General features: G+C 42.1%; 2 protein-coding genes across 2 annotated transcripts in view; one reads left to right on the top strand and one right to left on the bottom strand.

The window, feature by feature from the left end:
* Positions 1-1,890: 1,890 nt before the first annotated feature.
* LOC308293663 (uncharacterized protein) lies at positions 1,891-10,998 on the bottom strand (the record flags this gene model as incomplete). The annotated part of the gene is made up of 11 exons (XM_080736258.1): positions 1,891-1,903; positions 1,998-2,074; positions 2,215-2,335; positions 3,296-3,440; positions 4,241-4,414; positions 5,072-5,896; positions 6,004-6,169; positions 6,948-7,117; positions 8,134-8,225; positions 10,215-10,316; positions 10,869-10,998. 9 exons carry the CDS (start codon positions 10,996-10,998, stop codon positions 2,259-2,261), a joined length of 1,881 nt encoding a protein of 626 aa, XP_080592384.1. The 3' UTR covers positions 1,891-1,903; positions 1,998-2,074; positions 2,215-2,258.
* A 138-nt stretch (positions 10,999-11,136) lies between these two features.
* The window catches only part of nat10 (N-acetyltransferase 10), a 49,139-nt gene continuing 44,959 nt past the window's right edge, over positions 11,137-15,316 (top strand). The window contains exon 1 of the mRNA XM_080737453.1: positions 11,137-11,251. The gene's annotated coding sequence lies outside the window, so the exon portion shown is untranslated. The remainder of the gene's footprint in view (positions 11,252-15,316) is intronic.

The raw sequence follows: 15,316 nt of genomic DNA, 5'->3' as shown, positions 1-15,316 counted from the left end.
TTTCACTACTTTTGTGCGACGGCCTTGTATGATGAAGCAGGGCTTTGCTTTGCGAAAAGAAAATCTACAATTTGAAACTTGGAAATACGAGGTTTCTGCCCGACAGTGACGATTTACTTTGTTGGCCACCCAGCCCCCAAAATGGAACAAAGGCAGACATTTTATTTTAAATTTTTTCCTAATGGCCGGTCTGGACCAGCCGGGAATGAACCGGCCGTTCGGGAGTTGTCCCGCTTTTCCCAATGGCCAGCACGTCCCTGAATTCAAGCACTGTACTTACTGCAAGTGATGTTTTGAGGGGCTTATATTTTTCCTTGAGTATTTAATACTTAAAGTACTTCTGCTCCACTACATCTTGGAGACAAATATTGTAATTTCACCACACTACTATGAAAGATTATTGTTTTGTATTGGGCTACCCAGCAGCACCATTTGTAATATCAAAGTGACAGATTAATGCAAGCGTTATATAAAATATATACGTTTATACACAACCCCTCCACAACTGTCTGCCAACAGGTGCACTTCAATATTCAACCACAAGATGTCACACATAGACCTGCTTTTGGAAAAGCAATTTTATTCAATGCGTTTTAAATGCCCTGAGAATGTAGTTTTTATTATCAATTTAGATACAAATGTTATTCATGCAACCGGTTTAATTTATGGTTGCATGGATGACCAACCGAATGGGACTCTTGAAAAACAAATCAGTTTTTTGCTGCTTAAAGGAGTAGTTCACCCCAAAATGACTTTTTCTATTGATTACTCACGCCATGGAGACTTGAGTTCAATAATATTCAGTGTTTTTTTGCTGACACAAAAATGCGATAACATAAAATTTACCCCCATTTATTCCGGATGGCATTTGGGTCCCCATCAGACTGGAATCAATGGGGGTACATTTACTATAATAGCATTTTTGTTTTAAGAATGCGGGTACTCAAGTACAAAACAATATTATTGAACTCAAGTCTCCATGGCGTGAGTAATCAATAGAACATTTTTTTTTATTTTGGGGGTGAACTACTCCTATAAGAAACACAAATATAGTTCTGCGCTTTGCAGTGTTTCTTAAATCCCTGGCATTGGGAGTAACACAAGACAGAGTATTAACAGTTCCATAAAAGACTAGTTATAAGCTGTGCCCTGCCATCAACAGCTGCACCATGTCAACTTCTTTATATACAATCAATCAAAGTGAACCATAGCATCACCACAAACAAGGTATATAAATACCCCATTATTCAAAAAGGTAAAAAAATAGAAAAAAGTGCAAAAATGGAAACGAGCAACTTTAAAAATGAATTTGTTTAACAAATAGAACATCGTTGCTCACCAACCTTGTAGACAATTACCATAGTTGCCTTAATTGTGCTCAAGACATATCACAGGTTGTTTTACAATCACTTGCTTTTCGATGTGCACAGGACATCATTTTATTGAGGCATCTAAACAGCGGCAGGTATCGTTATTGTCTCGGAGGTATCGCGAGACAGGAAATGGTGGACAGTCTCGCGATACTTGGCACGTCCAGAAACGTACTTTGAGCTCTTTAGATACCTCTATAAAATTATACAGAAAAGAATCACTTCTTTTGTCTTCTTTTGTTTTCCTGAGCCGAGTATGTTATAAAAGATCTCCGTCGTTCAGTAATAGTGTTTGTTCATAAGCTGTCCAGCCGGCTCTCATAGACTCCAACGTTATTTCACTGAACTTCCGGTGTGAGTTCAAAAACCCAGTGCGATGAATCTGCCGGCTGGAACTGCAGGGTAGAGAAAATGACATCACTGTCCTTTCCTCTGATATTCCTTGATCTGGCCGAGAAGATGTGCTGCATAAATGATATCAGGGAACTCAGGAAGCACCGACCGGCAGAGCTCTCAGCTGTTTCAGACCGAACCTTTGAGGGAAAATGATTTATTATATTAAATATTAATATAGTTTCACACATGGGAGCATGCACTGGGTGTTCTCTGACATCATATCATGCTCACCTTGTGTTCCCTCTTCAAGGTCGTTTGGAGCCTGTATTGTGACCTCATTGGTCCAGTATGCAAACCTCTGTCCGTAGCTTTTGAATGAGATATCAGTTGAATTAAGACATAAACTAAAAACTAATGGCTTTTACAAAGAGGAACATAGTAAAATCAAAACATTGAACATTCACAAGTGAGAATATTGTATACTAGCAGCAGATATATTCAGACTAACCGGCGTTTCTTGAACTGGTTGCATCTCCCTTAACCAACGTGGTCTTATGGAGGAGGAGCGGTGTAGTAAGAATGCTCATGCTCGTGTGGTGATTGCTCAGGCGAAGATGGCTCTTGTTTCACTGTTATTTGAACGAAAAGGGACATGTATTTGGAATGGCACAAGATTTTGCCTTAACACTCATTTGCTGCAATTAACTCATTCATTGCCTTTTCAAAATGGCCCCGAAGTTCCTCACTGCCACGTTCCTAAATTTCTAGTGCACGGATACATTTTTAGTGCAGGGATCCATGCACGCCCATGCCTAGATCATGCACCATATGTGTAGTACTCTTTCACAGCTTTCAAACAAAAAGATCTGCTTGGAAATCCGTTAGGCATTCATGAGATACAAGCCTTCAAAGTCAAACAAAACAAACAAACATGGCTGCCATTTTGAAAGACATGTTTGTTATGGGACTAAACATGCAATTTCGTGATTGCGATCATGCCTAATACATTTTAGGCATTTTTGGAATTTCTTTTGAAAAAAAAACTTTTGTGGATTTTTTTTTTTTTTTCAAAATGGCTGCCAACTCGGGAAACTCGGGCTGTGGCAGTCTGGGGGTACTGAAATAACTCGGGAAACTTGTGGCTTGGCTATGAATGAGTTAAAAACGGACGCGATTGAAAAAAAAAAAAAAAAATGCCACGATTTTACCTTACCTTTTAACGTTGGCACGTCCATTGTGCACGGATCATGCACCATGCGTGTGCACGCTCGCAGCATTCAAACGAAAAAAATCCGCTTGGAAATCAGAGCTACCGTTCCAGAGTTAGCTCCAGGTTTATTTACTGGACGGAAACAGGATCAGGAATCCGAAAATCAGTAATGTCCCGCCTACCGGAAATGCATTTCCGCATCCGGTTCTGAAGCACTGTTTTTAGAGTACTTAGGAACCGACAATCTTTTTTTTTTCAAATCTAATTACTTAAAACTCAGTAAAGTTGGCCGTGACGGCCTGGAACAACGGGAGTAACTTGGGATATGGCAGTGTAATAAATAAAAGAGTTGCTGACAAAACTGCCTTCAAATGTGTACCTTGGAAGCTGTCGTTTTGAGGGAGGGTGCAGTAGGAATGCTCGTGTAGCCAGGGTTCAGGCAAAACTGGCTCGGGCAGAGACTCTTTGATTTTCTCATATGCCTTCCTTTGCATGTCCTGGACCGTCCTTATGTTCTGGTAGATCTGAGAGAGAAAAGAATAAAAAGAACAAATGTTTTTGAATATTGTGTAAAAAAATCAAACCTCTGTTCGAAGTGAAGCGGTGAATTATTCTATGTGTTCTAGAGCTATGGAATGTGTGTTCTAGATCTATTCTCTCTATGTGCTTTAGTTCTATATTTCTATGAATTCTGAATGAATGAATGATTTTGTCTGGAGGGCCAAATTGTCATGTGAAGCTTGACCAATCCTCAATTCTGCATGCACGGGACATGTACGGGACACACAAAGCCACTCCTTGGAAGTGGCTTCCACCGCTTCAAAAAGCATTGCAGATCATGCAAATCATAACCGACTGTGGAAACCTCCCACTGGACTTCAAGCAACTCTGACTTCAGAAGGTTGACATTTCAATAAATAACAATACATCCTTGTTTTGAGTGATCTTGTGTAATATTGTAATATTTTGAAATATGGACTTTTTATATTCATGAGCTGTATGCCATAAAAAAATCAAAATCGTAACAAAAAAGCGCGTAACAAAATAGCGTGTAGATCTACAATTTTTGAAGAAAAAAAAAACATGAAATTCTTTGCAAACTTTGAATATAGATTATTTTGAAGCATTGAACATTTGAACATTTTTAACTTGAATCTTTGCCTCTGGGGGGTCCAAAATATTTTGAGATGGGGGTCCACGGTCAATTAAATATAATTCTAGGGGTCCTTGACATTAAAAACTTTGAGCACCACAGATAAAAAAAAAAACATACGTTTTGTATTTTTCAGGGTTAAGGAGTTCTTCAGATATTGCCGTTCCTCACCTTTGCATGCATATCTGAGACGTGTTTCATCCTGCTCTCCAGCTGCTCCTCCGTCTCCTCCATCACGACACACACAGACATCCCATCATCCTCTCTGTGTTTGCCGTTAATATCTCCAGAGACGCGAGGGTGGCGTCCGAACAGAGCACAGTAAGGAGTGTACTTGGTTGAACTCTGTGTTTGGAAAAACAAAAAAAGAGAACAATCAATTGGATTTTACAGTTTCACTGTGTTAAAAATAGAGCTGGGAGTCTGGGACTTTAACTGATTAATTTCAGTTAATTAGTACGTATTTTAATTGCACTTAATTTTTGCACCATAGAACCTTTTTCTCACTGGATGAGTTTCAGCCGTACGGATCATACCAGTGCACCAATCAACAGACAACAAACCCCAGTGCACGCAACGGGAGAAGCCAAGAAATGTACATAAAAAAAACAAAAAAAACAACTCACTAATTGATTCGTATACAAAAATGAGTTAAAAAAAAAGAAAGAAAAGGAAAAAAGCTTCTCAGGTCAATTATTTATATGCGATTAAACACGCAATTAATATAGATGAATTAATGTAATAAGCCGGTAGCTATGCCCCTCCCAAAAAGCTTTTGTCCAATGCTAACTTAGAATAACTTCCTGCTTTAGCTAGCATTGGACAAAAGCTTTTTGGCAGGGGCATATTCTAAGCTAGCATTAGACAAAAGCTTTTTGGGAGGGGCATAGCTACCGGCTAATTACAAAGAATAATTAATTAGATGTTTTTCTTTTTTTTGTTTTATCGCGTCCCACCCCTAGTTAAAAATAGTTTCCATCTGCTGTAGTTACACAATAATACCTCTTTCGATGTGTTGATGGCTGCCACAATGCCCCGCAAATGGACGTCCCAGTCGTTTTGGTTGTCGCTGCGGTATTTGGAAAGAGCATCCATGATGATCTGGTTGTTCCCCTCAGCCTGTCCACTGGTCTGGGGATGTGAGGCCTGGTTGCTCCCCCCATCCTGTCCACTGGTCTGGGGATGGGAGGTCTGGTTGTTCCCCCCATCCTGTCCACTGGTCTGGGGATGGGAGGCCTCCTTCTTCCCCCCATCCTGTCCACTGCCCTGGGGATGGGAGGCCTGGTTGCTCCCCCCATCCTGTCCACTGGTCTGGGGATGGGAGGTCTGGTTGTTCCCCCCATCCTGTCCACTGGTCTGGGGATGGGAGGCCTCCTTCTTCCCCCCATCCTGTCCACTGGTCTGGGGATGTGAGGCCTGGTTACTCCCCCCATCCTGTCCACTGGTCTGGGGATGGGAGGTCTGGTTGTTCCCCCCATCCTGTCCACTGGTCTGGGGATGGGAGGCCTCCTTCTTCCCCCCATCCTGTCCACTGCCCTGGGGATGGGAGGCCTGGTTGCTCCCCCCATCCTGTCCACTGGTCTGGGGATGGGAGGTCTGGTTGTTCCCCCCATCCTGTCCACTGGTCTGGGGATGGGAGGCCTCCTTCTTCCCCCCATCCTGTCCACTGGTCTGGGGATGTGAGGCCTGGTTACTCCCCCCATCCTGTCCACTGGTCTGGGGATGGGAGGCCTGGTTGCTCCCCCCATCCTGTCCACTGCCCTGGGGACGGTGGTATGACGTGACGCAGGGTCTTACCCCCAGAGCCTCAAAAACACCTCGGTTGACCTGCAGACATATTACAGTGTTCACATAAAGCAAATGACATTGATGGATACAGCATGACTTGATAACGACCATTCACTGTCACACATACACTTCTTTAAAACGCTCACCTCATCTACAAAGCCAGGTCCCTGGTCAGTGATCACTATCCTCTGCACCAGGCCCAGGTCCAGCAGAATGTTCACAAGCTTCCTGGACACCTCGCAGGCTGTTTTAGTGTAGAGAGGCTTCGCCACCACCCACCTCGTAAAGAGATCTGTGGCCATCAGGATGAATCTGCGACACAGTGAATCACACATGCGTGTAAATATATGCTACATTCCTGACTAATGCCCTGGCACGACTGGTCTTCAACCAGCCTAAGTTCTCACATGTCTCCCCCCTTCTCCGCTCCCTCCACTGGCTCCCGGTTGCGGCCCGCACTGAATACAAAACACTGATGCTGACCTTCAAAGCAGCCAAAGGTATGGCTCCTCCATACCTTCGAAACCTGATCAACACCTACAACCCCACCCGTTCACTCAGATCAGCCAACACAGGGATGCTGATAGAACCCTCGCTAAAAACCCCAGGGCAAAAATCCAATCGTCCTAGACAATTTGCCCTCCTGGTCCCCAAACTCCCTGTCGCACTTAGAACAACAGACTCACTCCCTAGCTTCCACCGTGGACTGAAGACTCTTCAGACTGCACCTAAACCCATAGCACTACTGTGACACTCAATGACCATACTGTACATGAATATATATATATATATATATATATATTGATATTCCTATGCATTTGTTATATTGTTGATGTTCTGACATATTATCTTGTTTATTGTTGTGATGTATTATCTGCTTATTGTAAGTCGCTTTGGATTAAAAGCGTCTGCTAAATGCCTAAACTGTAAACTGACTGTCACTTTTTTCTTAGCTTTTTATCCCCCAAAAAATAAGCATTTTGTCACTGTCGGGCAGAAACCTTGTATCTCCCAAGTCGATGCGAATTTTCTGTGAACTGTTCCTTCAAAGAGGGTTAAGCCAACAACACTTCACACCACATGACCATACCTCTTTCCCTTTGCCGTTGTGGGAAGCGGACCGATCAGATCGACCTGAAGGACAGTCCACGCTTCTTTAACACAGACGGGACGAAGCACAGGAGCGAAGGTCTGGAGTCTCTCATGAGGAGTGAAGGTCTTGAGTCTTTCATGGTGCCGACAGCCAGGGCACTCATCAACCTTTAACACAGGGAACTAGAATCACTTCTTAACAAGTAGTGTTAACTTTTTCAGCAAATGCTCAGTCTTTTGAATAACACACCATAAATTAGTCTTACTCTTAGACTAGTCTTCTGACATTGTTTAGTCTTAGTCTTAGGACTAAATATCCCAAATCTTAGTCTTTTACTCCTTAACTTAAAGGCCTGTCCATACTGTCTCCGACAACCAAACTTTTCGTCTGAAAGGTCCGGTTCAACTACAAAATGACGCCACTCGCTTCTTCTGAAAAGCATTACGCCAAATTAGAGTTTGGAAAGCTGCACGTCGGAAAGTCGGAACTTTCAGACGAAAAGTTTGGTGGTCGGAGACAGTATGGACAGGCCTTTAACTTCTTCGGTGCCATATTTAAAGTGGGACCTCTTATATTGCCGGTTCGCCAACAAAGGGTTAAAAAAATAGTGTGCACGCTGGTGCACACATTCGTGCACAGATCATGCACTATGCATGTGCATGCTTTTCACAGCTTTCAAACAAAAAAATCCGCTTGGAAATCCGTTCAGGCATTCAGGAGAAGGCAGCCCTTATGTTTTCTTCAAATGTAAACAAACATGGCTGCCATGTTTGAAAGATGGGGTTGGTATGGGGGTTAAACATGCAATTTCGCGATCGCGATCATGGCTAGTACACTGTTGGAGGTCCATTTTTTTTTTTCAAAAAATAAAAAAAAATATTATTTTTAAAAAAAAGACGTCCAGAAGACGTCTGGCAGGGAGGTCCATAGTTAAAAAGACGTTTTTATTATAGAAAACGTCTTTTTTGGCAGGGTATAGGAGCTGGTACAACCAAAATACAGCCCTGTGTCTTGGTCAAGGAAATGAACACCGTTAACAAATATACTCGTTATATGTGGAGCGAAGTGAGGACTTTTTTGAACAACTTCGAGGCATCTGATCTAACGGGCAGCATATAAACAGTGAATAAAGCAACAACTGTTTCTTTCAGAAGCACAACGTATTCAGTTAAAAACCTCTCACCCATTTGTGTACATCCTTCCACAGGGTCTGCCAGTGGTATGACGCAGACACTTTCTTATAGGTTCTCTGTCTCCCGGGGTGACCCCTGGTACCTAGGTAGGTCACAATCATTACATCAATGTCGCAATTATTTGACATGATCGCAATTATTTTGTCATAATCGCCATAATCGTTTCCATGTTGAAAAGTCATCATATATTTTCAAACATTTTCAAAAAAGGTGGAAATAGCAGATCTACAAGCACAGAACCCGTCACATCGCAAAGCATTGTGAGCTTGTAGATTGGCTATTTTCACTGTCAGATGTTATTTTTCTTAAGTATAAAGTTGTCGACTATGCCAGTCGTTTCTTTGTATATTTAGGTTATGTGTCATATCTGCCATGTGCAACTTCAAAGCCTAAAAGACCAACAGAAATGTAATAGACCGTTTGTCAGCCTTCTGATTGGTCCCTGAGACTCCCTGACTGGCCAACCAGAAAAAAACATTCACTTTTTGCTATCGGGGGTGGAGTTTGTGCAGTGGAGAATGTTGCTTCAGCCTTTCAAAAACTGTCCGCAGTGCGCGACACGGAGATCGGCCGGTACGGTGATAGCGACGGCAAGCGTCAAGCGATCTCGCTCATCATAACGAATAAGCTTCAACAAACTAGTTCACATGTACCTTATCAATGGTCTAAGAGTCACGATTGGGTACATATAATTTAAATGGGCAGAATTACGAAAAGCCAGCCTATTATGTGAGGAGAAACATTCTCTCTGTCCTCTTCCTAGTACCCAAGATGCAATGCGCTTCTCTTTCTATCTCTGATCCAGAGGATTAAACTAATTAAAACATTTATTTTTCGGGGGAAAACTACTGTTTTGCTATGTAATTACTGTACCTTTTTCTTCCCTTTTTATTAATATCACGTAGATGTGTTTTTTGTGGTACTTTATATAGCTGTAATGAGGCTATGAAGGGAAAAAAAATCGCATCCACTACCACTATAAAAGAATCTGCAAAGAGGATTCTGTCCCACTGGGATTAAACAAATTAAAACATATATTTTCGGGTAAATCCCCTGTTTTGCAATGTAACTACTGTACCTTTGTCTTCCCTTTTTATTAATATCATCTAGGTGTTTTTCCTTTGGTACTTTATATAGCTGTAATGAGGCTATGAAGGGAAAAAAAAAACCATCCACTTTCACTATAAAAAACAATCTGCCCAGGGTTAATGTCCCATCATAGTAACAGGGCAGAATGGGGCGGGATTTGCAAAAGGGTTTATTGTCAACGACAACAACATAATAGATTCGTTAATCACAATTATTTGAGTGACATTTGAGTGACAATTAGGGTAAGGGTAACTTAGGTTTCAGTTTCAGTTTCAGTGACAGGCAGGGGCCTTCCTCCAATCATGATCAAGTGGGGGTGGGCCTTGGTGTGCGTAAGGCCCACCGCAACTTGACCATGATTGGAGGAAAACCTGTCACTCAACAGTTTTGGTGCAGTTCAAAAAACTGAAACTGCTATTTTCTCCTCACAGGGGATAAGGCTGAAGTCCAAACACTCTATTAGTAACCCTCGCTAAAAACCCCAGGACAAAAATCCACTTGTCCTAGACAATTTGCCCTCCTGGCCCCTAAACTGTGGAATAAACTCCCTGTCGCACTTAGAACTACAGACTCACTCGGACACTCGCACTGATTAGGTGCATGGTCTACCAGTACCTATGTTATTGTTTTTTCTAGATTGACATTCCTATGCATTTGTTATATTGTTGTTGATGTACTGACATATTATCTTGCTTACCGGTATTATAGTGATGTATTACGTACCTGCTTATTGTAAGTCGCTTTGGATTAAAATCGTCTGCTAAATGCCTAAACTGTAAACTGTAGAAACTAGTAGGTTACTGTGATGGAATCACTGACTTACCCTAGCCTTGTAAACCACTAACTTCCAGACATCCAGAAGGATCACCAGAAATGAAACAAATGTCAATGTGTTTTCCGGCAGTGGGTGGATTACGAGGCTAGAATTCGTCACACACATGGTCATGTAAAAATGTCCTGATGGTGACTGCCCTGCTGGTACCTTGGTTGTTATCATGACACTCCTTCAGTGCCTCCCGGACCTGGTCTCTGGTGAACAGCACCAGGCGGAGCTTGCCCTGGTGTCTGTAATACAGCTTCTCATCTGATGGAGTAGGACAACACAACATCCATTCAGTGTCTGTATGAGATCAATTGAAACAAGCAATCAATTGAAACAAGCCAAATCAATTTATTGTAATCAAATGATTGTCTTAGGAATGCGAATCCTAAAGATATTATTTAACTCGAGTCGCCATGGTGTGAAAAACACTTAATAATGACTGATCACTCAGTGACTTTTCATTTAGACCATGCACCAGGATAAAGTTCTAATACATGATAATAGATTATATTGTGTTTTAACCACTATTATAATATATTATAGTGTATAATAATTATCTTAGTACCACCGTAATACTTTATAGTGTACTTTATCACAGTTATAATCCATTATAGTGTATTATTATTTAGGATAGTTGTAATGCAATGCAAATATTGTATTATAATCACAGTTAAAAGGGTACATTTTGTTTCTTAGTTTTAGGGGTACTCTTGTGTAATGGAACATTTGGATATTTTGGTGTGGTGCGGTGCGGTGCGGTGCGGTGTGGTGCTAAAGCCGCTGTGGAAAGAGGTCTTTACTAAGTTTCCTTACCTTTCATGACATAAGTCTTGGAAGCTCTCCTAACAACAGATTTCCTGCTCTCCGGGTTGCCATGGTTACTGGTGCGCCAGTGGTACGAGCCTCGTAGCAGGTAGTGTTTGATCTCCTCATGAATGGACATGTTTATTAATATTAATAAACTGGAGTATTTATTCTACACTGTGTTGTTGTTGTTCACCCATGCAGGCGGTGCTAGGGCAGCCTGTCGCGCGGTCATGACGTCATCGCCGGGGTCCTTCATGAAGCAGTGTCCCCACGTGAGTTGTTTATCAGTCAGAAGCATCATGGCTGCACAGATCTGATCTGTAAATATATGATCACACTGTTTGTAATCTATCTATCTATACACATATAATATCAAGATCTGCCACCAGGTAAGCCTTTACGTGTTGTTTACATGTTAAGAAGCTTTAGTTGCATGTGTGTGTATGCAGACAGTGTATGTATGTGTGTTCCAGTCATGTTTTCATTTACTTCTTGTCAGATCTCTTAACATCATCATGGCAGCAAAGATCTGATCTATAAATATACGATCACACCGTTTATAATCTATCTATCTATAATATCACACTGTTTATAACTGCCATGAGATACATGTTAAGAACATTTAGTTGTATAGGCTACTACTATTGCAAACTTCTAATAAATTCTTCAATCAATCAAAAACATCATCAGATGTTTGTTTTGATATCTGCGTGGATTTCACCACCACATTCCCCTCACACAGTGTGGTCCTAAACCCTTCAGATTTGGAGACTTTAGATTTTAACGACCCCCCAATTGTGCATTCCAGCCTCTGTGGGTTGCTGGGTTCCTTTATGGGGGTCTAAATTGACCCATACACGCCTGTAACTCTGACAGTGTACAAATGGAACGGGTTCATTTCGTTCCATTTGTACACTGTTAGAGTTAAGGGGGAACCTTGACATTTAAAAGTTTGAAAAAAACACTGGTATAGACAGGACCTTCTGGAAGCCCAGTCTAATAACATTACATTTACTGTTACATTGCTGCATTATTACGGTTAGTCAGACATGATTTGGTCTGATATGGTCTGTGTCACTTTAATTGCGACCGTCAGGTCGCACTTACTACCAAAACCTCCACCGGCTGTCTGTCTGTCCGTCCGTCCGTCCGTCCGTCTGTCACACGTCACACTTTTGCCCTGCTCATATCTCTGCAACCGTTGCCCCGATCCATGCCAAATTTTGCACACATACTCCTTGCCTGCCAAACCACAACCTCCACCCATCAATTCTTACACGGCCCTCTTCTAGCGCCACCATGAGGCCGATTCTTGAAAAACACATTTTTGGACACTGCTCCTACAATTTTTGCCCTAAAATCACGCAAATAGGTACACAGTATGTCTACACTCACTTCATCAACATGGATATGTCCCATTTAGCGCCACCTTCAGGCCGATTTTTTAAAACACATTTTTGGACACTGCTCCTACACATTTTGGCCTAAAATCACGCAAATCGCTACACAGCATGTCTACACTCATGTCATCAAAATGGATCTGTCCCATATAGCGCCACCATCAGGCCGATTTTTTCAAACACATTTTTGGACACTGCTCCTACAGATTTTGCCCTAAAATCACGCAAATCGGTACACAGTATGGCTACACTCATCTCATCAACATGGATGTGTCCCATATAGCGCCACCATCAGGCCGATTTTTACAAACACATTTTTGGACACTGCTCCTACACATTTTGCCCTAAAATCACGCAAATCGGTACACACTTGCTCTACACTGATGTCATCAACATGGATCTGTACCATTTAGCGCCACCTTCAGGCCGATTTTTTAAAACACATTTTTGGACACTGCTCCTACAGATTTTGCCCTAAAATCACGCAAATCGGTACACAGTATGTCTGCACTCATCTCATCAACATGGATCTGTCCCATATAGCTCCACCATCAGGCCGATTTTTACAAACACATTTTTGGACACTTCTACACATTTTGGCCTAAAATCACGCTGCGACCTGACGGTCGCTTATCTCCCGATTAGGGAGTCTTACTGGTGTAGGGACAGTGGCCCTCATTTATCAATGGAGTGTAAAAAATGGTCTATTTTTTTCACCAAATTTTGCGTAGGGCAACGTGTGCACGGCATTTATCAATGCTTCCTAAACAGACACACCTGGCGTACATTTGATCCCAGCGTTGATAAATGCGCAGGCTGAAATTTAAATAACACGCCCTTAATTATTCTCGAAACGCCCCGATTTTACGACTAGAACGACCTGAATACGACCCAACAACGAAAGGAAAGCCAATAGAAGAGTGTCCACGTCCCACACAGACCACGCACACATGCACGCATGCAGACACGCACGCACACACCACCAAGCCCAGCAGCATTTAGGTTCACTGTGGAACCATTACCATTTATTTTGTATAGTAGCCTAAGCTTGCAGCCTACATGAGTGACACCACACACCAGTCATTGTCACAAATGGAATATATTAATTTAACCCAATATCGGCGACGCTGCAGTGCGCGTTTGAGTGGTTACAAAAAAAAGAAGAAAAAAAAGAACGCAAAATCATGTATTCCCGAAACCACAGGATGCCGTGCATGCGATGTTACTGAGAGATACTGACAAGGAGGCAGTTATAATCTGAAGGTTTGAAGCGTCGGGTGGGTTTTATCCTTAATACATAACTCCATAAGAGGACACACTTGTATAATACCTCACGGTCCACGAAAAGAATGTCACGGTCTCACTCTCACCACGTCGGGTTTCATCATTAACTCCAGCATAGTGTAAGCCTATTACAGTACTGTAGCGACTGTATAAATCGAGAGACCCCACAGTTACGTTTTGGATATAAATTTAACCCAATTTCGGCGACGAGCACAATGCGCGTTTGAGTGTTTGAACTTGCAATCATGCACCGTTCCCGCATGGGCGGGTCTTCTCCCCGCAGCGTGCGTGTGTTGGGCTGGGCACAGCCAGGTTTGGACCTTCGGGTTTTATCCATATTTAAAAGGACTCGCGTCACTGTATAAATTGGAGGCTCACGCCTCACGGTAAATCACAGCGGCGCCGCGCTGGACCCGAAAATGCTCTCGCATGCGTTCGTAGGCTATATCTGTGCTTGTTCTGAGCCAGGTCTGCAATCTTAAGATTTAGACTGTTAAAGCACTTAACAGTAGATTGCTTCTATATTGCTAGATTTTAATTGCTTGTCATTGTAACTTGGAAATAAAATCGGCGTGCATGTCTATGATGTAGCTGGCTATAATAGGCTATGCTTTTATAAAATGTAATATTTTCACAGGATTATTTATTATTGTGTTAGATATACATTTTCGAGTGGATACATGTGTCCATTGCCTGTCAGATAGTTAGACAATGCTGCTCTGCACGTCTACAATGGAACAAAGTGGTGTAGGATGATTCCTACACCACCTCAGGACTTGACGTGAGATTTGATCCTACCCTAGACCAAAGTCAAAGTCAAGTTGAAATGATAAATGTCGAGACTTCCCTAAATTTCGGTGTACACCCAAATTTTGATCTGCACCACGTTGATAAATGAGTGTCTATAACAGTGCTAATCAAAATACATCCCTGTATGTCCTTGTTATCTAGATCAGTGGTTCTCAACCTTTTCACTCCACGACCCCCAACATGATCATATTTTAACCAGGGAGTAGATCGGCTATTTTCACAATTTCTGCCTCTAATATTTGTCAATTTGGCCAATGTTTAATTTATCATTTTAGAGGTATTAAAAAATCCCTAAATTGTCACTTTAGAAATTTGCGTATACCCTCTATACACTTACACTTTATGTTGTTCTTCTCCACAAGTAATCAATTCATCGAATTGCTGTTCATTTGTACAGCTAATTCATTAATTGCACAGCTAACTCATTTCGATTATCTCAAGTATTTGTGAATATGTATTGTAGTTGTGAGAACTTGTGACATTCCTGCTTCCATCAGCTCCTCTCCAGCAGTTAACATGTGCCCTCATTTATCAAAGGAGTGTAAAAAATGGTCTAGTTTTTTCACCAAATTTTGCGTAGGGCAACGTGTGCACGGCATTTATCAATGCTTCCTAAACAGACACACCTGGCGTACATTTGATCCCAGCGTTGATAAATGCGCAGGCTGAAATTTAAATAACACGCCCTTAATTATTCTCGAAACGCCCCGATTTTACGACCAGAACAACCCGAATACGACCTAACAACCAAAGAAAAGCCATGTCCGCGTCCCACACAGACCACGCACACATGCACGGACGCACGCACACACCTACACACGCAACTAGGCTACTTGGAACAGCAGCATTTTGGTTTACACAGCAGTCTTTGACAGTGGAAACGTGGGATTAACCAACGGTACAATCTTTGACAAGGAGGATATAGCACCGCAGCCGACATGAATGACACAAGTCACTGGT

The sequence above is a fragment of the Nannobrachium achirus genome (genome assembly GCF_963921795.1).
Source record: "Nannobrachium achirus genome assembly, chromosome: 11".
Classification (NCBI taxonomy): domain Eukaryota; kingdom Metazoa; phylum Chordata; class Actinopteri; order Myctophiformes; family Myctophidae; genus Nannobrachium; species Nannobrachium achirus.
This window is presented reverse-complemented; position numbering and strand designations above follow the sequence as displayed.